The following is a 24,616-nucleotide window of genomic DNA, read 5'->3' as shown; positions in this document are numbered from 1 at the left end:
TGGTCGGCCGGGGGGGGGCGGGTGTCTGGTCGGTGGGGGGGAGCGGGTGTCGGGTCGGGTCTGGTCGGCCGGGGGGGGGGGGGGCGGGGCGGGGCGGGTGTCTGGTCGGTGGGGGGGAGCGGGTGTCGGGTCGGGTCTGGTCGGTGGGGGGGAGCGGGTGTCGGGTCGGGTCTGGTCAGCGGGGGGAGCAGGAGCTGGCCGTGGGAGGAGCCTCATTCACGCAGCCCCAGTGAGGCCATTCGGCCAGGGCTAGGGGCTGCGTACTTCGGGCCCCTCCCACACAGTTCGGCGCCTGGAGCTACTGCACTTGCGTGCCCACTGTAGCGCGCATGTGCAGAGGTCCCGGCACTGTTTTCAGCGCCGGGACCTGGCTCCGCCCCCCCCCCCCCCCCCACAGCTCGTGCTGACTGCGCCGAGCGCCAGAGGACCTGTAAGTAAGTGGAGAATACCGAGGATTTTTTGGGGCGCCTGTTTTTTTTCTTGTGGAAACTTGGGCCCATTGAAGCACTAGCCTCAACCTAGTTTGGATGTAGTCTGATCTCTCCTGTCTAAACCCAACTGTGGAAGGCCTCGCAAGATGCTCCAACACTGAATACGTTGGTTATCTGCTTCATTCTGTCAATGAGTTCCCCATCACTCAGCTTCCTTGACTTGGAAAATATTTTATAAATCTGTTGTCAAATTTGAGATTTGTTCATAAATCTCATTGTTACGATCTGGAATGCACTGTTAGCAAGAGCGGTGGAAGCAGATTCAATCGTAACTTTCAAAAGAGAATTGGCTAAATACTTGAAAAGGAAAAAATTGCAGAGCTATGGGGAAAGAGCAGGAGAGCGGGACTAATTGGATAGCTCTGGCAGAGAGCCGGCACAGACACGATGGGCCGAACTGCCTCTCTCTATGCTGTATGATTCTATAAAATTCCAAATAAATAGTGTGATAGAATGTTAGTGCCATGTTAATGTGCCTATTCCCTATTCTTCGATACAGAGGGTCAATTATAACTTCTTATTACTGATTTCCCTACACTATCTGTTGTCATCAGATAGCATTTAAATGGTAATAAAACAACCACAGCGGGAGTTCTTACACTTTAGGGCCGAAATCGTCCTGTTCTGCGCCTCCTTTTAGTGCCTCCACGGGGCACTAACGGGGCCTGAAACTCTTTTCACCCGGGTGGGGCTACCGGCTCTCGTGAAACTGCAGGAGTTAGTGGAGGCACGAACACGGCAGTGCCGCACCCACCTAGTAGAGCCCCAGGTCACCCCGCCTCTTGTGATGACGTCATTGTTATGTGCGCCAACCCTTTTACGTCCCGCGGTGAAAATTGCCTAGCGGCCCGTGAGGCTACGGCGGGTTGTGCTGAAGGGTCCTGATTCAGGATTATATCTGGAATGTTAATGTCGCTGTTCTCGACATTTACTCGCTGTATGACGAGGAATTTGTCCCTCACTTGGCCTGAGGTCTTTTAACTATTGCTGCTTTGACGTTGGGTGATACTTGCCCTCTGATCAAATTTAAAGCTCAACGCTGATTGGAGGCGGTTTGTGGATCCAACGTATGAGAGCTTCAGCAGATGTTTTCATAATTGATAATGTCATCATCTCTCCCAACTCATTTTTTAAGAAAAATAATATTTTCTGAGGCAAAACCTGTGCTTGTGCTGGGAAATGGAACATCTTTCTGTTTGAAAGCTCCTGGTGCCAGAGTCCAACACTCCCAGGTAAGCTATATGGTGTCTACAATGTAAAGCTCCTGTTGTTCTGGCCCCAACAGTTCCCCTTGGTGCAATAGATTTTTAATATTTTCCAGTCGAGGAAGCTGATGTGATGGGGAATAACTCAATTGGGGAAGATAGAAAACACATTTCTTGCAGGTTTATTAGAACATGCAATGCTTTGCCACAAGTGGCTGGAGAATTCATCACCTTTGGGATCACAACAAGGCCTTCCGGTTTTACAGGATTGCTGATCTTCTCAGGATCCAGGGCACAATCAGTGGTGACTACATTGCTTTGCGAGCTTCTACAGAAACATTCCTCAACAGGAAGAGCTTTTTAAGCATTCATTCTCGGGATAAGGGCGTTGCTAGCTTGGCCAGTGTTTATTGCCCATCTCTATTTTTCCTCGAAGGTGATGGTAAGCTGCCTTCTTGAACTGTTGCAGTCATGCATAGTTGAAGCCTGCTAAACCATGCACAACTTCACCGCATGGAGGCTTGGACTTCAGTGTTGCAGTGGAGGTGGCCCTAGTTGCTTTGGTACTTGGAGGAGAACATCACGATGACCTGCACTCTGAGGAGTCCTTAATGACTGCTGAAAGGTAACTCGGAGCACATCTCTTCTCTTCAGTTCACTTGTGCCTATTCTGGTCACCGGCACTAACTCTGACTCCAGGGCTTTGCTTCCTTCCCTCCCACCTTATAATGAAGAAACGATCATTTTGTCTAGTACCCATCCTAGAACATGACCACACATCTTTGCACGCACTACGAGCATGCAAATAATCATCAGCTGATTAAATAAATGTATCCTTTACTGTATGACTCTAACCCCCATAAATCAAGGCACAACATCACTGCACATTCTATTTTATTATAACAAAGTCCAAGGTGAACGATATAGTGGCCATGGAACAGGTTGAGAAGAGTGCTACAAGAATGATTGTCTTGCTGAAAGAACCTCAGTTACTCAGATATGAAAGATTTATATCGCGCCTTTCATAACCACTGGAAGTCTCAAAACATTTTACAGCCATTGAAGGACTTGTGAAGTGTAGTCATTGTTGTAATGTGGGAAACACAGCAGCCAATTTGCACACAGCAAGCTCCCACAAACAGCAATGTGATAATGGCAAGATAATCTGTTTTTATTATGTTGATTGAGGGATAAATATTGGCCAAGGCACCTGGGATAACTCTACTGCTCTTCTTCGAAATTGTACCATGGGACCTTTTATGTCCACATGAGAGAGCAGATTTTGGTTTAACATCTCATCCGAAAGACAGCACCTCTGACAGTGCAGCACACCCTCTGCACTGCACTGGAGTGTCAGCCTAGATTTGTGTGCTCAAGTCCCTGGGGTGGGATCTTGAACCCACAACCTTCTGACTCTGAGGTGAGTGTGCTACCCACTGAGCCACAGCTGACACTGGTTAGATTATGCTTAAAAGTCTATTTACTTCAGAGCAGCATAGACTGAGAGGAGAGCTGTTAAGAAGTCGAAAAAATAACTAAAGGGATGCATTACATATCTAGTGATCGATTATTTTAGTTTGACCGATTGGGGAGGAACCAGGGACACACGTTTAAACTGTGCAGAAATAGGAATATGCTAGAGATTAGACCTCTTTTCCCAGAGAGTAATGAGTTTCTGGAATGCATTGCCGGCTTATACGGTGTATGCTGACTCTCTGCAAGGGTTCATTGAGCTGTTTACATCTTGTGGGTTGAGAAGTGTGATGTGGAGATGGAGGGTGATGAAATGACTGTAAGCTTGTAATGTTTGTAGCGCCACACTATTGATGTGGACGTATTGTGTACTGCAATTGCAGAGTTAATCATTAAACAGAACCAGGCAATTCCGGAGACTTCCGAGAGCTGCCTGCCATGTTGGGAAGCTGTGGGTGCTGTGCTCTGTGAATATATCACATTTGGCGACGAGGATGGGACTTTTCGGATGATTTAAAGCTTAAATTTTGTTGGTGAAGGATTCAGCCAGCCGACAGAGAGACTTTGGAAGTTTCTGTCTTTGGAAAAAGCTACAAAATCCGAGGTAAAATACAGCACATGGTGTGAACAGCTAGAGATTAAAATGGCAGGTGTAATCGGATATTTGGATAAATATAGACACGATCGGGAATGTGGATCAGCTAGAATTGTATTTCACTGCAAATAACATAATCGAAGTTCCAGACAATGCAGTCCAGAACCGGACTGTGTTGGAGCGTAAGAAAGCTATCTTCTTATCGGAGGCATGTCCGGCATTATACGAAACCCTTGTAAATCTGCTTGTGCCTGACAATGCGTAAAGAGATTTTAACGAAGCTGGAGTAGCACTATAACCCCAAACCGTTAGAAATTGTTGAAAGCTATCGTTTCGGGGTTCAGAATCAAAAGGCTGATGAAAGTATCAGTGATTACATCATAGTATTAAAAAAGCTATCGATGCACTGTAATTTTGGAAACTTTCAAAACCGAGCATTACGGGATCGTTTTGTTTGAGGGGTGAAAAATGATGCAATCAGAAGGAAGTTATTGACTTGACTTTTGAGATTGCTTGTCCGACAGCGAGGTCGATGAGCATGGCCGAACAATATTCCCGAGAATTAAATAATAATTACGGTCGTCAATCAACCGAGGTAAATCACCTGCAGGTTCAAAGTAAAAGACGGTGGGGGCCCAAAGTCTCAAACTGGAAATTCTACCAGAGCGTCGAAGTTGTGCTATAGGTGCCTGGGATAACACATTGCTCAAAGTTGTCCATATGTGAAGGCAGAGTGTTTCTTCTGCAGAAAGACTGGGCATCTTGCGAAGGCATGCCGACTGAAGGGTAAACCAGCTTTTAAAGCTATGAGTCCAGCGTTCAAAGCTATGAGTAGAAATCCAAAGAGACTACATAGCATGGAAGAACAGCAACAGGACGAGGAGATGTTAGAGTTACACATCATCAGGAGCACGAGGTTAACGGACAGCGATTCAGAAAGCATCAAAATCCACATAAATGTTGCGGGATTCAAGATACCAATGGAAATTGACACGGGTGCATCCGTGAGTGTAGTACCGGAGTCACTATATCGTGACAAATTGCATGATTTCCAACTGGAGAAATATAAAGATCAATTTCAGAACTTGCCTCTAATAGTAGTGAAAGGAGACAAATCTGCCTTACTAGAAAGAAATTGGTTGAGCTCACTGAAGCTGGATTGGAGTAAGATTTTCTGTATGGAAGCGAGATTTTCATCAACGGATGAGGTTATCAAGAAGTATCCGAAGGTGTTCTGCAAAACGGGCAGTCCGATCCAAGGCTTCAAGGCAAGTGTCAGGGTACAGAAGGACGCTAGATCGGTTTACTACAAGCCACGTTCCGTACCATATGCGCTCAAGGAGAAAGTTGAGCAAGAACTCAAAAGACTAGAGACTGAGAATATTATTTGTAAGATAGATCGATGTAATTGGGCTACATCCATTGTTGTTGTACCCAAGTCCGATGGTAAGGTAAGATTGTGTGGTGATTATAAAGTAACCGTAAACCAGGTTCTAGAGGGTAATGTCCCCAATACATTGCTGAATATAGAAGATTTGTTCACAACATTGACAGGTGGTCAGATCTTCTCAAAACTGGATCTTACGAATGCCTACTTACAGCTTGAACTAGATGAGGAGTCCAAGTCATGTTTGACTATAAATACTCATCTAGGCCTATATCAATTTAATAGGCTACTGTTTGAAGTGTCTTCCACCCCTGCCATATTCCAAGGGGTGATGAACCAGATTTTGCAAGGAATTGAAGGGGTAGTATGTTATTTGGAGGACATATTAATTTCAGCACCAAATAGGCAAATTCATAATAACATATTGAATGAAGTCCTCAAACGGCTAGAGAAGCACAGAGTACGAGTGTCTGCTCGTAAGTGTGAGTTATTTAAAAACTCAGTGGAGTACTTTGGGCACAGAGTAGACAAAGATGGTTTACATCCAACCATGGAAAAATTGGATGCAATTAGAAATGCACCCATTCCCAGGAATGTCACTGAACTTCGTTCATTCTTGGGTCTTTTGAACTATTATGGGAAGTTCCTACCAAATTTGGCTAAAGTATTACATCCACTGAATGAACTTTTGAAAAAACAGGCCCATTATAAGTGGTCAAAAGAATGTGAAACAGCATTCAAGGAGTATAAAGCAAATTGGTAGAGTGCACCATGTTAGTTCATTATGACATATCTAAGGAGATTAAGCTAGCATGTAATGCCTCTCAGTATGGAGTTGGGGCAGTGATTTCTCATGTATCACACAGTGGGGAGGAGAGACCAATTGCTTTTGCTTCACGCACTCTCAGTGCCAGTGAGAGTAATTATGCGCAAATTCAAAGGGAAGCTTTGGCATTAATTTTTGGGGTCAAGAAGTTTCACAAATACTTGTATGGTCATAAGTTTACCATCGTTACGAACCATAAGCCCCTAACAGCAATCCCCTATCCAAAGTCCCCAGTTCCAACATTAGCTGCAGCCCGAATGCAGAGATGGGCTTTGATTTTGTCAGCATATACATATGATAGTGAATACAGACGATCAGCTGATCACAGTAATGCTGCTGCAATGTCTAGATTGCCTTCCCCATCACAAGTTATACCCGATAGGAAAGAAGTGTTTTATTTTTCATACATTGATGAACTGCCAGTCACAGCTGAAGAGATTGGTAAAGCAACCAAACGTGACCCAGTGATGTCAAAGGTGTATGAGTATATTGCAAATGGATGGCCAAACCAGGTAACAGACAAAGATACACATCCATTCTTCATTCGTAGGAATGAATTATCAGTTGATAAAGATTGTATCGTGGGTGCAAGAGTGGTTATGTCAAATAAATTCAGGTCCAAATTATTAGGAGACCTCCATGACCAGCACCTGGGAATGTGCTTGACCAAGAGTTTTGCACGCAGTTATTTATGGTGGCCAGGTCTTGATAAAGATATAGAGTACTTTGTCAGTCAGTTTACAACATGTCAATCGGTAAGCAAGCAACCACCATCAGTACCATTACATCCATGGAAATGGCCTCCCAGGGTGTGGCAAAGGCTACATATTGATTTTGCTGAGTTAGAAGGACAATTGTTCATTGTGATTGATAGCCATTCGAAGTGGGTTGAGGTGTTTCCAATGTGGAAAATAACAACAAGTAAAACATTGGACATTTTACGAAAATTATTTTCTTCATTTGGCCTCCCTGAAGAGATTGTTTCGGATAATGGACCACAATTTCTTTCAGAAGCATTTGCACAATTCACGAGCAAAAATGGTGTGAAACATATCAAGGTTCCACCATACCATCCTGCTTTGAATGGTGCAACAGAGAGCACTGTACAAATTGTAAAACGTGCCCTCATAAAACAAATGTTAGATCCAAATCCAAGGAAATGCCTGTTGTCATTGGATCACAAACTGGCTAATTTTTTGATTACATATCGAAATACACCTCATACAACTACTGGTAGAACACCAGCAGAGTTGTTTCTCAAACGACTACCAAGAACCAGATTCACGTTATTAAAGCCAAATTTGGCACAGTCCGTAGAAGAGACACAATTAAGACAGAAAGAGAATCAGGATAGAGGTAGAGTAAAAAGAGAAGTGTGAAATTAAACCAGAAGGTGAGAGTGAAGAACCATCACCATAAGTGGTTAAAGTGATTCCCGGGAAGAGCGGTGAAGATATGTGGTCCTCGCACATATTTGGTCATGATGTTTGATAATGGACAGGTTAGGTTTGTTCATATTGATATTTTACCTACAGACATGAAAGGAGTTGAAGGTGGGAATGATTCAATTATTTCTGACTCATCAGATAGTTTTGATACACCAGTAGCAAATCCTAAATCCAATGTACTGGAAACAAATCCAGGAGAGAATCAGAATGAAAGTCTGAGTCCGAGTCAGGAAAACAAAGAGCCTGAAGTTAGAGTGAGTTTAAATGAAAATCAAGGAAATTCCGTGGAGGAAAACGTTCCTCAGGATGAGCCTCGAATGAGTGTGAAATCGACACCATGTTTGGAAGGTTCTGTTCGAGAGCGAAGGTATCCTCTTCGAAACAGAAAACAAGTAGTAAAGTTAAATTTGTAAATATGGAAAAAAAAAAAGTTTATATCCTGTGTTATGTATAAACATGAAGTTATGTATGATGTTTGTTATGATGGCTCCTTCATTCAGGAGGGAGAATTGTAATGTTTGTAGCTCCACACTGTGGATGTGGCCGTAGTGTGTACTGCAAGTGCAGGGTTAATAATAAACAGAACCAGGCAATTCCGGAGACTTTCAAGAGAGCTGCCTGCCATGTTAGGAAGCTGTGTGTGCTGTGCTATGTGAATATATCACAAGTGAAAGGTGTGATGTGGCGATGGAGGCTGTTGTACAAATATTGTTTTTTTATATTCTCATGGTTGGCAAAGAATGGTAGCGGAGTTGTTACATTTTACTCTAGATATTTTTCTTGGGTTCAGCATCTTAGAAAACTCTTGCAGGTGAGGAGAGTGCCTCTCCCTGCCCATTTTCTAGCCCACAGATCGAACAGAAAATTGGCACCGCTGTATTTTGGCTTACTGGTTGCATCAAGTGACTGCTTGTGATATTCCTTAACTTTGGAAGGGTGGAATAAAGATTTAACTAGATCATGGTTCAGATATAAACTGCCGCACAGGGTAGGCAGTAAATTCATAGCAGTAGCAGTGACACAGCAGTCACAAGCGAAACTAACCTTCCTCCAAGGATGGGAAAATAGGAAACGGTCACATCTCTTGCAATAAATGTATTATTCACTAGATTATACTTACAACTTCTGGCCCTCTGGTTTGGCATTTCAAGTAATATTTGGGCTATCTCTTGGTGATTCATTAGAACCGTATTGGTTCTGTATTGTGATGTGGGAGTGGAATGTTTAATAGTATCATCTCAGACCAAGCTCCTTCTGAACAACATCTTAATTTGGTATTAAGAAAGAACTTCCATTTTTTTAATGCCTTGTCATATTCTCCCAAAGCACTGTTTAGCCAATTAAATACTTTGAAGTGCAGTTTCTATTGTTTTATCAGCAAATACAGAAAACAATTGGCACAACACATGACTAGATGATGTGGTTCTTTTTGGTGGTGGTGGTTGAGAGGGAATGTTGGCTAGGTCACTGGGTGAACTCCCTGCTCTTCTTCAAATATATATCCAACTAAGTGAGCAAATACATCTCACAAGAAAAAAAAACCTCCACCATTGCAGAACTCCCTTAGTATTTTGTGTTTAAAGCAAATTACCCAAAAATTCAAATTAGCAATGTAAATATCAAAGCAAAATGAAAAATTCGCACTGAAAATTAAAATGATCGTGTAATTCAATTTAAGTGCCTTCCAATTAAGAGGAATGGCTTGTATATTAAAATGTCAACTCAAATGATGTGCTCCTGTCCATAGTGAGGTTTAAAGCCACAACCAACTGCCTACTGAGTCATACTCGCACTTTTTTGTCTCTTAAACAAAGACTAATAATTGTCTGGGAACAAATACTAAATTGGCCATTCAACCTCATGGTTCTATGACTGTTGTCATGCAATTATTACCTCAGAATTATGATGTTATGTTCCCATTTTTAAATCTTGCTGTGTATTTGTTGTGGATTTGAAAAGTGTGAACTTTTCTATATTTTCCTCATTGTTGAATGGTGAAGTTTGTTCACAGCACTTTTCAGTTCTTTCGCTTTTTTTAATTAAACCTGTACTGTCAGTGGATGCTTTAATGAGTTAATGCACATGTGCAGTGTAGTTTACATTGGGAACTTTGTAAACAAAGTTGTCTCATTATTGGATGGCGAGATTGAGGCACAGCATTGTTTTTAGTATGTATGTGTTTTTCAATTTCAACCTGTGTTTTAGTTGGTGCTACTCCAGCGTGCTGCATGTGCACAGAATGGTTTATATGACTTCATTAAACAAAAATTGCTTGCCACATCAAACTGCTGCCAGTGTTTACCTTTGTGTGTCCATGTACACTCATTGAGATGCCTGCAGAATTTGTCATCCTTTAATCAATATAATTTGGGTATTTTTAGTTTGACTTTAAAGATGGGTTTAAGTGTGTAATAAATTACAAATAATAAAGTTTGTCAACATCCTTCGCCTGCTCCACGATGACATGCAGGCCGTGATCCTTATCAACAGATGCATTACAGACCCAATTCACATTCAGACCGCGGTCAAACAGGGCTGCGTCATCGCTCCAACCCTCTTCTCAATCTTCCTCGCCGCCATGCTCCACCTCACAATCAACAAGGAGTGGAATTAAACTACAGAACCAATAGGAAGCTGTTTAACCTACGCTGCCTCCAGGCCAGGTCCAAGATCACCCCAACCTCTGTCATTGAGCTTGCAGTACGCGGACGATGCCTGCGTCTGCGCACATTCTGAGGCTGAATTCCAGGATATAGTCAATGTATTCACTGAGGCATATGAAAGCATAGGCCTTACGCTTAACATCCATAAGACAAAGATCCTCCACCAGCCTGTCACTGCCACACAGCACTGCCCTCCAATCATCAAAATCCACGGCGCGGCCCGGGACCATTTCCCATATTTCGGGAGCCTTTTATCAACAAAGGCAGACATTGATGTGGAGATTCAACATCGCCTCCAGTGCAGCCTTCAGCCGTCTGAGGAAAAGAGTGTTTGAAGACCAGGCCCTCAAATCTACCACCAAGCTCATGGTCTACAGGGCTGTAGTAATACCCACCCTCCTGTATGGTTCTGAGGCATGGACGATGTATAGAAGGCACCTCAAGTCGCTGGAGATATATCACCAACGATGTCTCCGCAAGATCCTGCAAATCCCCTGGGAGGACAGGCGCACCAACATCAGTGTCTCGTCCAGGCTAACATCCCCAGTGTTGAAGCACTGACCACACTCGATCAGCTTCGCTGGGCAGGCCACATAGTTCACATGCCTGATACAAGATTCCCTAAGCAAATGCTTTATGCGGAGCTCCTTCATGGTAAACGAGCCAAAGGTGGGCAGCGGAAGCGTTACAAGGACACCATCAAAGCCTCCCTGGTAAAGTGCGACATCACCATTGACACCTGGGAGACCCCCCAAGGTGGAGAAAGTGCATCCGGGAGGGCGTTGAGCTCTTCGAGTCTCAACGCAAAGAGTGTGAAGTGGTCAAGCGCAGACAGCGGAAGGAGCGCGCAGCAAACCAGCCCCACCCACTCCTTCCCTCGATGACTGTCCCACCTGTAACAGGGTCTGTGGCTCTCGTATTGGACTGTTCAGCCACCAGAGAACTCACTTTGGGAGTGGAAGCAAGTCTTTCTCGATTCCGAGGGACTGCCTATGATGATGATGATGAAATTACAACCCCTATAAAGAAAGAAAGAATTTGCATTTCTATAGCGCCTTTCATGACATCCCGACATTCCAAAGTGCTTTGCAGCCAACGTAGTATTTTAGAAGTGCAGTCACTATGTAATGTAGGAAAGGCGGCAGCCAATTTGCGCACAGCAAGGTCCCGCAAACAGAAATGAGGCTATGACCAGATACTTTGGGGTTTTTCATGATGTTGGTTGAGGGATAAATATTGACCAAGATACCAGGGAAAACTCTCCTGCTCATCTTCAAAAAAGTGCCACGGGATATTTTCCATCCACCTGAGAGGGCAGGTAGGACCGCGGTTTAATGTCTTATCCAAAATCGCCATCAACAGTGTCAGCCTAGATTTTGTGCTCAAGTCTCGAGTGGGATTTGAACCCAAATAAGTTAACCGTGCTGAATTGCACAGTTTGTGGTCAGGTTGCAGCAGTCAGGTGCATCCTGACTACCCCCTATTTCAATGTATAGTCACAGCTTTTATTGGAATGAGTGTACAATCATAGAATAGTACAGCACAGAAGGAGGTCATTTGCCCCATCGAGTCTGCACTGGCTCTTTCACGCAGCAATCCAGTTAGGCCCACTCCCCCGTCCTTCCCTCATATCCCAGCAATTTATTTCTCCAAGAATTTATCAAATTTCCTTTTGAAGGCTACTATTGAATCTGTTTCCACCGCCCTATCAGGCAGTGCGTTCCAAATCCTAACCTTTCGTTGCATCATCATCATCATAGGCAGTCCCTCGAAACGAGGATGACCCACTTCCACGCCAAAAAGGGATGAATTCACAGGTGTTTCAATGAGGGACCCGATATTCCAGATCCCGAACTACATCCTGAAGGGTGGAAGATGCCTGTGCGTGGATTTTTTTAACGTGTGGTGACCGTTGCACACCAGCCACCACACGAGCTTGACAGAGCTAGGTCTTGGTCCAGTGGCAAGGGTTAACCAAGACGACTGGAGACCAGCTCTGCTGCACGGACCTAGTGCGCGCACACATCGCAATGCATATACCATGCATGACAGCTGAATCTGTGTCTCTTTATTTCAATAGAAGACGCATGCAGGCTTATACAGCTGTAAAGTGCATATAAAAACAGCCTGTTAGTACAACGAGATGGTACAGATATACATGGAACAGGACTGTTCTTTAAAGTTAGAATCAAAACCCTTCTTGTCTGGTTATTGCCTGGTATAGATAATAAAAATGGATGGGATGGGCTTTTGTCCCATGGAAGAGTTAATTGGATCTGTGTGGCTTTAGGTTCAAATAACTGTTCAAACATATTTTGGAAAAGGCCGCTTCCGAGCATTGTCCCTGGGCAGAAGGCTGCAAGTAATGGGTGTGATGCGGAAGCTAAGTGCAATGGCCTCTTCGGGAAGACCATTCACGATTAAGAGATTTGTTACAACGAGTGGAAAATGCAATGCAGATACACCAAATATAAGACCATTTAGTTATAGAGGTGTGGGAAACTTGGGCTGTATCCAGTGGAGCAGGGAGGTTTGGGGGAGATCGAAAAGCAATGAACAGGTAAACAGTGACATTTGGTGAATGATTAACAAAGGCCATAAACCTATATTAGTACTCGAAGCATAAAGGGGAATATTCTCAGAATCTGTTTACACAATGCTGCATTAAAGGGGAAGTTAGATAAACATGTGAAGGCGACAAATATCAAAGGGTGTGGGAAAAAAGCAGCAACATCGGATTGGAGCAGGTAGCTCTGGCATGGAACTATGGGCTGAAATGGCCTCCTGGTCTTGGGTTTCCATAAATCTAAAACTGATTTTTAATCTATGACCTATGTGCTCCTTCAGATGATCACGGCTGGTTATTATATAGTGATTAAAGCTATTGACAAATGAGCCAGTAAGGGCTTGTGCATGTGTACTATATGTTGCAATATTGGTGTAGCATCAGGACATTAGGTTTGTGATAATGTGACAAATAATGAAAAGTATTGGGTGAAGAGTGACATTTTTGTGCTGTTCCCTAATACAGTAAATTTGGGGTGGGCGAGGGAATGGTTATCGCCAGCAAAACAGCCTGTACTGTCCAATATCTATTCATACAAAAACAAAGAAAGACTTGAATTTATATAGCACCTTTCACAACCACCGGACGTCTCAAAGCGCTTAACAGCCAATGAAGTACTTTTGAAGTTTAGTCACTGTTGTAATGTGGGAAACGCGGCAGCCAATTTATGCACAAGCAAGCTCCCACACACAGCAATGTGATAATCAACAGATAATCGGGTTTTTTTTGTTATTTTGATTGAGGGATAAATATTGGCCCCGGTTTTACAGGACACCGGGGATAACTCCCCAGCTCTTCTTCAAAATAGTGGCTCACCGGGATCTTTTACATCCACCTGAGAGAGCATATGGGGTCTCGGTTTAACGTCTCATCCAAAAGGCATAGCACACTCTGGGGGTGCAACAACAGTACCTGCCTGTGATTTGAACTGAATGTTGCGTCTTTTGTACGTGCCCTCACACGCTCACTTATCCGATCTTAGGCCAGCGTTTGTGGCCGCACAGAAAACCCTTGCAGAGAGTTAAGAAATCAGCGCATGTAGGTACTTAATGACTTGACTAAAGAATGTGAATAGGATCAAACAGCTAAACAGGACATCATATGACAAACTTCGCAAAGTTAATTTACTATACAACAGAAGCACTCGTGGAAGCTTAAACTTCAAAAATAAAAGAAGTAAAGAGACAAAACATATTTACATAATTTTTTCAAAATATCCAAATAAAAAATAGAAGTACCTCCTGCTATTTTCATCATCAGGGTTAAGGAAAGTCTTGAGTAAGCTCATTAAAATTACAGGCTACACAGTTATCAGACCCTACTCCCTCCCCCCCCACCCCACTGACCATGGCGCCCCCCCCCCCCCCACTGACCATGGCACCCCCCCCTCCACTGGCCACGGTGCCCCCCCCCCTCGACCACGACGTCCTCCCACCCCACTGACCATGGCACCCCCCCCTCCACTGGCCACGGTGCCCCCCCCCCCCCTCGACCACGACGTCCTCCCACCCCACTGACCACGACACCGCCCCCCCCCCCCCCCACTGGCCACGGCGCCCCCCCTCCACTGACCATGACCACGCTCCCACTGACCAAGGCCCCTGCCTCCTACTGATCACGGCCCCCCCCCCCCCCCCACTAACCACGGCGCTCCCCCCTCCCACTGACCAAGGCCTCCCCTCCCACTGACCACAGCGCCCCCCCCCCCCCACTGACCACGACATTCCCCCCCCCCCACTGACCACGGCGCCACCCCCCCCACCACTGACCATGGCACCGCCCCCCCACTGACCACAGCCCCTCCCGCTGACCATTGCACTGCCCCCCTGCTGATCACCCCCCCACCCCCCCCCCCCCCCCCCCAGGTGAACACGGCGTCGCCTCCCGTTGACCGCGGCGCCCCGGGCAGTCGCCAACATTGCCCACCCGTAAGGCCGGCCCTGAGGTTTGTTATTTTCCTCTTACCACAAACCAAGTATACCGTTAACATATTTTTATGGTTTGCTTTTGATGTCTTGTGAACATGACCCCCCAAATCCCTCTGCTCTCCTACATCAACCAGCTTTCCCCCATTCAAAGTACTATTTTTAACAATGTGTGTCATCTCCACCTTCATGCAATGTTTTTTCCGATTCCACCAGCTTATCAATATCCCCTTGGTCCACAGAGTAATTTACTAATTCTCCTATTTTAGTATTGTCCACAAACTTGTACATTTCCCTCTAACCCTATACCCAAATCATTGATGTGTCTAGTTGTAGAACAGAACCCAGTCACACACTGCTGCACAATTCTAACCCTTGACCCTTGCTTTCACTTTCCTTTCTTCCAACCTGTTTTTATCCAATACACTCTCTCTTAATACTATTCAATTTTCTCTGGTGTGGCATCTTGTCACAAGCTTTCTCAAAGTCCAGGTACACCATATCCACAGCATTTCTCCCATCAATTAGATCTGTTAAAAGAAATGTATCTGGTCTGTCAAGTCTGATCTTCTTCTGTGAAATCCATGTTGCTGCTTAAAATTATTTTCACTTCAGCTAGATAGTCCCATTTTATTCCAAAAGAAGCTGGCACAGTGGTCCCAATGGCACCAGCGGGCTGACTGAATACTTGACAAACTGTAATATTCGATTCTTCCTTGGAAGTGTGCTAGGGCGATCAACAACTCCGTACCTTGTTTGGCCACGCCACAGTGAGAGGACGTGGGGGAACATCAGCCATCTGTAGCCGAGCAGATATGTTGGGTAATCATCCAAGGATGTTTTTCCATTGAGACACGCAATGTTCCTTGCGGCATTGAAAGGCACAGAAATGAGGATATTGTAAATACATTTTTACCTTAAATTGACCACCTGCTGTCTGCTACACTATTTTTTTCATTTGCACAATGCAAAACTACGTTTCTGTTTTGAGTAATTAAAAAAGGAATGACTATAATCTTCATGTTCATAGAATCAGAATAATACAGCAGAGAAGGAGGCCATTGGGCTCATCGTGCCTGTGCAGGCTCTGAGAGACATAAGAACATAAGAATTAGGAACAGGAGTAGGCCATCTAGCCCCTCGAGCCTGCTCCGCCATTCAAAAAGATCATGGCTGATCTGGCCGTGGACTCAGTTCCACTTACCCGCCCGCTCCCCATAACCCTTAATTCCCTTATTGGTTAAACATCTATCTATCTGTGATTTGAATACATTCAATGAGCTAGCCTCAACTGCTTCCTTGGGCAGAGAATTCCACAGATTCACAACCCTCTGGGAAAAGAAATTCCGTCTCAACTCGGTTTTAAATTGGCTCCCCCGTATTTTGAGGCTGTGCCCCCTAGTTCTAGTCTCCCTGACCAGTGGAGATAACTTCTCTGCCTCTATCTTGTCTATTCCTTTCATTATCTTAAATGCTTCCATAAGATCACCCCTCATCCTTCTGAACTCCAACGAGTAAAGACCTAGTCTACTCAATCTATCATCATAAGGTAACCCCCTCATCTCCGGAATCAACTGAGTGAATCGTCTCTGTACCCCCTCCAAGGCTAGTATATCCTTCCTTAAGTAAGGTGACCAAAACTGCACGCAGTACTCCAGGTGCGGCCTCACCAATACCCTGTACAGTTGCAGCAGGACCTCCCTGCTTTTGTACTCCATCCCTCTCGCAATGAAGGCCAACATTCCATTTGCCTTCCTGATTACCTGCTGCACCTGCAAACTAACTTTTTGGGATTCATGCACGAGGACCCCCAGGTCCCTCTGCACCGCAGCATGTTGTAATTTCTCCCCATTCAAATAATATTCCCTTTCACTTTTTTTTTCCCAAAGTGGATGACCTCACATTTTCTGACATTGTATTCCATCTGCCAAACCTTAGCCCATTCGCTTAACCTATCTAAATCTCTTTGCAGCCTCTCTGTGTCCTCTACACAACCTGCTTTCCCACTAATCTTTTGTCATCTGCAAATTTTGCTACACTACACTCTGTCCCCTCTTCCAGGTCATCTATGTATATTATAAACAGTTGTGGTCCCAGCACCGATCTCTGTGGCACACCACTTACCACCGATTTCCAACCCGAAAAGGACCCATTTATCCCGACTCTCTGCTTTCTGTTCGCCAGCCAATTCTCGATCCATGCTAATACATTTCCTCTGACTCTGCGTCCCTTTATCTTCTGCAGTAACCTTTTGTGTGGCACCTTATCGAATGCCTTTTGGAAATCTAAATACACCACATCCATCGGTTCACCTCTATCCACCATGCTCGTTATATCCTCAAAGAATTCCAGTAAATTAGTTAAACATGATTTCCCCTTCATGAATCCATGTTGCGTCTGCTTGATTGCACTATTCCTATCTAGATGTCCCGCTATTTCTTCCTTAATGATAGTTTCAAGCATTTTCCCCACTACAGATGTTAAACTAACCGGCCTATAGTTACCTGCCTTTTGTCTGCCCCCTTTTTTAAACAGAGGCGTTACATTAGCTGCTTTCTAATCCACTGGTACCTCCCCAGAGTCCAGAGAATTTTGGTAGATTATAACGAATGCATCTGCTATAACTTCCGCCATCTCTTTTAATACCCTGGGATGCATTTCATCAGGACCAGAAAACTTGTCTACCTTGAGTCCCATTAGCCTGTCCAGCACTACCTCCCTAGTGATAGTGATTGTCTCAAGGTCCTCCCTTCCCACATTCCCGTGACCAGCAATTTTTGGCATGGTTTTTGTGTCTTCCACTGTGAAGACCGAAGCAAAATAATTGTTTAAGGTCTCAGCCATTTCTATATTTCCCATTATTAAATCCCCCTTCTCATCTTCTAAGGGACCAACATTTACTTTAGTCACTCTCTTCCGTTTTATATATCGGTAAAAGCTTTTGCTATCTGTTTTAATGTTTTGCGCAAGTTTACTTTCGTAATCTATCTTTCCTTTCTTTATTGCTTTCTTAGTCATTCTTTGCTGTCGTTTTAAATTTTCCCAATCTTCTAGTTTCCCACTAACCTTGGCCACCTTATACGCATTGGTTTTTAATTTGATACTCTCCTTTATTTCCTTGGTTGTCCACGGCTGGTTATCCCTTCTTTTTCACTGGAATATATTTTTGTTGAGCACTGTGAAAGAGCTCCTTAAAAGTCCTCCACTGTTCCTCAATTATGCCACCGTTTAGTCTGTGTTCCCAGTCTACTTTAGCTAACTCTGCCCTCATCCCACTGTAGTCCCTTTTGTTTAAGTATAGTACGCTCGTTTGAGACACTACTTCCTCACCCTCAATCTGTATTACAAATTCAACCATACTGTGATCACTCATTCCGAGAGGATCTTTTACTAGGATTACTTATTATTCCTGTCTCATTACACAGGACCAGATCTAAGATAGCTTGCTCCATTGTCGGTTCTGTAACATACTGTTCGAAGAAACAATCCCGTATGCATTCTATGAATTCCTCCTCCAGGCTACCCCTTGCGATTTTGATTTGACCAATCGATATGTAGGTTAAAATCCCCCATGATTACTGCCGTTCCTTTTTCACACTCCTTCATTATTCCCTTGATTATTGTCCGCCCCACCGTGAAGTTATTATTTGGGGGCCTATAAACTACGCCCACCAGTGACTTTTTCCCCTTACTATCTCTAATCTCCACCCACAATGATTCAACATTTTGTTCATTAGAGCCAATATCATCCCTCACAACTGCCCTGATATCATCCTTTATTAACAGAGCTACCCCACCTCCTTTCTCTTTTGGTCTATCCTTCCGAATTGTCAGATAGCCCTGTATGTTTAATACCCAGTCTTGACCACCCTGCAACCACGTTTCTGTAATGGCCACCAAATCATACCCATTTGTAATGATTTGTGCCGTCAACTCATTTACTTTATTTCAATGCTGCGTGCGTTTAGGTAGAGTGTTTTAATCCTAGTTTTTAAACCATGATTTTTAATTTTGACCCCTCCTGCAGCCCCTTTATATTCATACATATTGTCCCTTCCTATCACCTTGTGGTTTACACTTACCCCAGTGCTACTCTGCTCTCTTGCCTCCTGCCTTTTGCATTCTTTCTTGGGTTTCTGTTCATCTGCACTCTCACCCACTCTAACTAACTCAGAACCCTCTCCTGGGTTCCGAATACTCCTCGCATTGAGGCACTGAGCTTTGAGGCTTGCCTTTTTATTACACTTTGACCCTTTAGAATTTTGCTGTACAGTGGCCCTTTTTGTTTTTTGCCTTGGGTTTCTCTGCCCTCCACTTTTACTCTTCTCATTTCTGTCTTTTGCTTCTGTCTCCATTTTGTTTCCCTCTGTCTCCCTGCATTGGTTCCCATCCCCCTGCCATATTAGTTTAACTCCTCCCCAACAGCATAGCAAACACTCCCCCTGGGACATTGGTTCCAGTCCTGCCTAGGTGCAGACCGTCCGGTTTGTACTGGTCCCACCTCCCCCAGAACCGGTACCCCAGGAATTTGAATCCCTCCCTGCTGCACCACTGCTCAAGCCACGTATTCATCTGTGCTATCCTGTGATTCCTACTCCGACTAGCATGTGGCACTGGTAGCAATCCCGAGATTACTACTTTTGAGGTCCTACTTTTTAATTTAGCTCCTAGCTCCTTAAATTCGTCTCGTAGGACCTCATCCCTTTTTTTTACCTATGTCATTGGTACCAATGTGCACCACGACAACTGGCTGTTCTCCCTCCCTTTTCAGAATGTCCTGCACCCGCTGCGAGACATCCTTGACCCTTGCACCAGGGAGGCAACATACCATCCTGGAGTCTCGGTTGCGGCTGCAGAAACGCCTATCTATTCCCCTTACAATTGAATCCCCTATCACTATCGCTCTCCCACTCTTTTTTTTTCCTGTGCAACAGAGCCAGCCACGGTGCCATGAACTTGGCTGCTGCTGCCCTCCCCTGATGAGTCATCCCCCTCAACAGTACTCAAAGCAGTGTATCTGTTTTGCAGGGGGATGACTGCAGGGGACCCCTGCATTACCTTCCTTGCACTGCTCTTCCTGCTGGTCTTCCATTTCCTAGCTGGCTGTGGACCCTTCACCTGCGGTAAGACCAACTCGCTACACTTGCTACTCACATCATTCTCTGCATCGTGGATGCTCCAGAGTCAGATGCACCGGAAGTGTCCCTGAGTTCCCAAATGGTGCAGGAGGAGCATATCACGTGACCGAGCTCTCCTGCCATGATCTAATCCTTAGATACACTTAATTTGGCGACAGCAATGTTAACAGGTTACTTACTGATATAAAAAAGAAAAAGACAACAATGTTAACGGGTTACTGACTGATATAAAAAAGAAAAAGAAAAGCTACTCACCAATCACCAGCCAATCACTTATCCCTTTGGCTGTGATGTCACCTTTTGATTTCTTTCTACTTCTTTTTTGCTTTTTCTCCTGGCTGGAGCTGTACAAGCTGGGCCTTTATAGGCCTCACCACGCACCCCGGACTCGCGCTGCTCGAACTGCTGCTCCTTCTCCAACGTTAGGCCTTTATAGGCCTCACCACGCACCCCGGACTCGCGCTGCTCGAACTGCTGCTCCTTCTCCAACGTTGGGCCTTTATAGGCCTCACCACGCACCCCGGACTCGCGCTGCTCGAACTGCCGCTCCTCCTCCAACGTTGGGCCTTTATAGGCCTCACCACGCACCCCGGACTCGCGCTGCCCGAACTGCCTCTCCTCCTCCAACGTTGGGCCTTTATAGGCCTCACCACGCACCCCGGACTCGCGCTGCTCGAACTGCTGCTCCTTCTCCAACGTTAGGCCTTTATAGGCCTCACCACGCACCCCGGACTCGCGCTGCTCGAACTGCTGCTCCTTCTCCAACGTTGGGCCTTTATAGGCCTCACCACGCACCCCGGACTCGCGCTGCCCGAACTGCCTCTCCTCCTCCAACGTTGGGCCTTTATAGGCCTCACCACGCACCCCGGACTCGCGCTGCTCGAACTGCTGCTCCTCCTCCGACGTTGGGCCTTTATAGGCCTCGCCACGCACCCCGGACTCGCGCTGCTCGAACTGCTGCTCCTCCTCCGACGTTGGGCTTTTATAGGCCTCACCATGCACCCAGGACTCGCACTGCTCGAACTGCCGCTCATCCTCCGACGTTGGGCCTTTATAGGCCTCTCTACGCACCCCGGACTCTCGCTGCTCGACAGCAATCCAATCCGTCCCATTCCCCCGCCCTTTTACCCCATAGCCCTACAAACTTTTCCCCTTCAAGCATTTATCCAATTCCCTTTGAAAATTATGATTAAATCTGCTTCCTCAATCGTTTCAGGCAGTGCATTCCAGATCACCATAACCTGCTGCTTAAAAACATTCTCCCCCTCTCCCTCTGGGTCTTTAGCCAATGACCTTAAACCTGCGCCCTCTGGTTACCGACCCTCCTGCCACTGGAAACTGTTTCTCCTTATTTAATCTATCAAAATCTTTCATAATTTTGAATATCTCTATTAAATCTCCCCTTAACCTACTCTTTTCTAAGGATAACAGCTTCTCTGGTCTCTCCACGTAACTGCAGTCCCGCATTCCTTTATACCATTCCAGTAAATCTCCTCTGCACCCTTTCTAAGACTTTGATATCCTAATGTGTGGCACCCAGAATTGGACACAATACTCCAGTTGGGGCCTAACCAATGATTTATAAAGGTTTAGCGTAACCCTCCTGCTCTTATATTCTGTGCCTCGGCCAATAAAGGCAAGTATTCCGTATGCCTTCTTAACCACCTTATCTACCTGGCCTGCAACCTTCAAGGATCTGTGGACCTGCACTCCAAGGTCCCTTTGCTCATCTACACTTTTCAGTGTTGTACCATTTAAAGTGTATTCCCTTTCCTTGTTAGCCCTCCCCAAATGCATTACCTCACACTTCTCCGGATTAAATTCCATTTGCCACTGTTCTGCCCACCTGACCAGTTGATTGATAGCTTCCTGCAGTCTGCAGCTTTCTTCTTCATTATCTACCACACAGCCAATTTTTGTATCATCTGCAAATTTCTTAATCATACCCCTTATATTCAAGTCTCATCATCATCATAGGCAGTCCCTCAAAACGAGGATGACTTGCTTCCACACCAAAGAAAGGATGAGTTCACAGGTGTTCCAATGAAGGACCTAATATTCTGGATCCCGAAGGGTGGAAGATGCCTGTGTGTGGATTTTTTAACGTGTGGTGGCCATTGCACACCAGCCACCACATGGACTTGACAGAGCTAGGTCTTGGTCCAGTGGCAAGGGTTAACCAAGACGACTGGAGACCTGCTCTGCTGCACGCTCCCCTGGCCCAGAACTCCCGCCTCTCCTGGGTCCCGATCACATCCCTCCACAGTCTCTCGCCGCTCCTGCTGTATCTGCCAAGGAGCAGCGCGAGCTGGTGCAGGAGGGTGACGGCAGCGAAGAGTGACATCTTAAAGGTCCAAGTCGATGATCGAGCATGGATAGAGGATTGGCTAACTAACAGAAAACAGAGAGTCAAGATAAATGGGTAATTTTCCGATTGGCAAACAGTAACTAGTGGGGTGCCGCAGGGATCGGTGCTGGGTCCTCAACTATTTAAAATCTATATTAATGACTTGGATGGAGGGACTGAGTGTAATGTAGTCAAGTTTGCTGATGATGCAAAGGTGAGTGAAAAAGCAAATTGTGAGGGCACAAAAAATCTGCAAAGGGATATAGACGGGCTAAGTGAGTGGGCAAAAATTTGGCAAATGGAATATAATGTGGGAAAATTATTATAAAAAGTATTACAAAATGTTATACTCCATTTTCAAGTCTAGATTGTTGATATATACCACAAAAAGCAAGGGACCCTGTACTGAGCCTTGCAGAACCCCACTGGAAACATCCTTCCAGCCACAAACACCCATCAACCATTACCCTTTGCTTCCTGCCTCTGAGCCAATTTTGGATCCAACTTGCCACTTTGCACTGGATCCCATGGGTTTTTACTTTCATGACCAGTCTGCCATGTGGGACCTTATCAAAAGCCTTGCTAAAATCCATATACACTACATCAAATGCACTGCCCTCATTGACCCTCCTGGTTACCTCCTCGAAAAATTCAATCAAGTTAGTCAGACACGACCTTCCCTTAACAAATCCGTGCTGACTGTCCTTGATTAATCCTTGTCTTTCTAAATGTAGATTTATCCTGTCCTTCAGGATTTTTTCCAATAATTTTCCACCACCGAGGTTCGGCTGACTGGCCTGTAAATACCCTGCCTATCCCTTTCTCCTTTCTTAAACAGAGGTACAACATTAGCAGTCCTCTGGCACCATGCCTAGCCAGAGAGGATTGGAAAATGATGGTCAGAGCCTCTGCTATTTCTTCTTTAGCTTCACTTAACAGCCATCTATCTGCATGTACTGCAGAGCCAGATTGCCCTGTCTGTAAGCCAACATTCGTCTGTCCTATTCTGCCAGAAGTGCACTAAACATTCCACATTCTTGAGTGTGTTTCATTTTTTTAAAAAAGGAGTAAACTTTAACTGGCCTTTGTGGGAGTGGTGGCCGGTTACACCTCCCACGTCCTTGTGTTGTCAGCACACTTGTAAACGCAGCCTCCTGTTAACGCACTCGGTCACCGAGCGGAAATCACCTGCATAATCCAAACCTGTGGGTGTAAGCATACCTGTGATGAAAGAGTTACAATGGCAATTGCTATGTGTATTGTGCAACAAGGAGGAGTTATTGTTGCATTTCCTAATATGTCACTGCTTTGTTAATGAGAAGATTGGGAAATTTCGGCGTGGACACAAACGAAAGAACATTCAGGAGTATAGTACTGAAGTTAAGGTAAGGGCTTGTAAAACGATACAGGCAAACGTTATTTATTCGGTCTAGTTTTGCCATTCAGTACAAGTACAGTGCAGTATTTTCACAGGTGATCAAGTTGTGTGTGTGCTATTCAGAGTCAGGTGTTGGAAGCGTTTTAAAGAGTTGTATTATTCAGAACTATATTTCTACAGGTGATTGAGAAGCTTTGCATTGTACTTGCTAAAAGACTTCTTCTCATGCAAGGGAGTGATCCCTTAAATGGCTTGAAGTAATAATGATCTTATTTTGTTTCCTTTCTTTAGTTGATCACCATCACAGAAAGAACGTTGAGTGATGGCTACACCAGGTAAGAAATATTTTGCAAACTCAACTCTAGTAAAATTCCAATTAGTTTGAAAAACTAGAAAAGTCCCGGGTCATTTATTCTGTAACAAAAATAGAAGATATTAAACATGCAAAGCAACATCTGGGGAAGGAAAAGGCAGGCTGACATTTTGGACAAGGGTCTTTTTCAAAACTGCTGAATTTATATTCTGTAAATTTATTGTGTAACTGACTGATGTGAGGTTCCTCACACGATATAGTTAACAACAGCATGTATTTATATCGCGCCTTTAATGTAGTGAAACGCCCCGAGGCACTTCACAGGAGTATGATGAGATAAAAATTTGACACCAAGCCACATAAGTAGAAATTAGTGCAGAAAAGAGGTCGGTTTCAAGGAGCGTCTTGAAGGAGGAAAGAGAGGTAGAAAGGCGGAGAGGTTTAGGGAGGGAGTTCCAGAGCTTTGGGCCCAGGCAACGGAAGGCACAGCCACCGATGGTTGAGCGATTATAATCAGGGATGCTCAAGAATTAAAGGAGTGCAGACATCTCGAGTTTGGTGGTGGGGTGGGGGGGTGGTGGGGGTGGAAAGGGGTTTAGTGCATTGTGGGGCTGGAGGAGATTACAGAGATAGGGAGGGATTTGAAAACAAGGATGAGAATTTTGAAATCGAGGTTTTGCTTAACCTGGAGCCAATGTAGGTCAGTGAGTAAAGGGGTGATGGGTGAGCGGGACTTGGTGCGAGTTAGGACACGGGCTGATGAGTTTGGATCACCTCTAGTTTACGTGGGGTAGAATGTGGGAGGCCAGCCAGGAGTGCGTTGGAATAGTCAAGTCTGGAGGTAACAAAGGCACGGATGAG

General features: G+C 45.0%; 1 protein-coding gene across 2 annotated transcripts in view; it reads left to right on the top strand.

Moving 5' to 3' along the window:
- The window catches only part of LOC139265398 (phospholipid scramblase 1-like), a 106,257-nt gene that overhangs the window by 22,892 nt on the left and 58,749 nt on the right, over positions 1–24,616 (top strand). Inside the window, exons 1-2 of one of the 2 annotated variants that reach the window (XM_070882389.1) lie at positions 23,395–23,449; positions 23,734–23,777. In XM_070882389.1, coding sequence (XP_070738490.1) covers positions 23,765–23,777 — 13 coding nt within the window. In that variant the 5' untranslated portion in view covers positions 23,395–23,449; positions 23,734–23,764. Of the gene's footprint in view, positions 1–23,394; positions 23,450–23,733; positions 23,778–24,616 lie in introns of those variants that run through there. The other variant, XM_070882390.1, reaches the window with a different exon arrangement.

Source organism: Pristiophorus japonicus, chromosome 6 (genome assembly GCF_044704955.1).
Source record: "Pristiophorus japonicus isolate sPriJap1 chromosome 6, sPriJap1.hap1, whole genome shotgun sequence".
Taxonomy (NCBI): domain Eukaryota; kingdom Metazoa; phylum Chordata; class Chondrichthyes; family Pristiophoridae; genus Pristiophorus; species Pristiophorus japonicus.
Note: the sequence above shows the minus strand (reverse complement) of the source record. Positions and strands in the feature narration are given on the sequence as shown.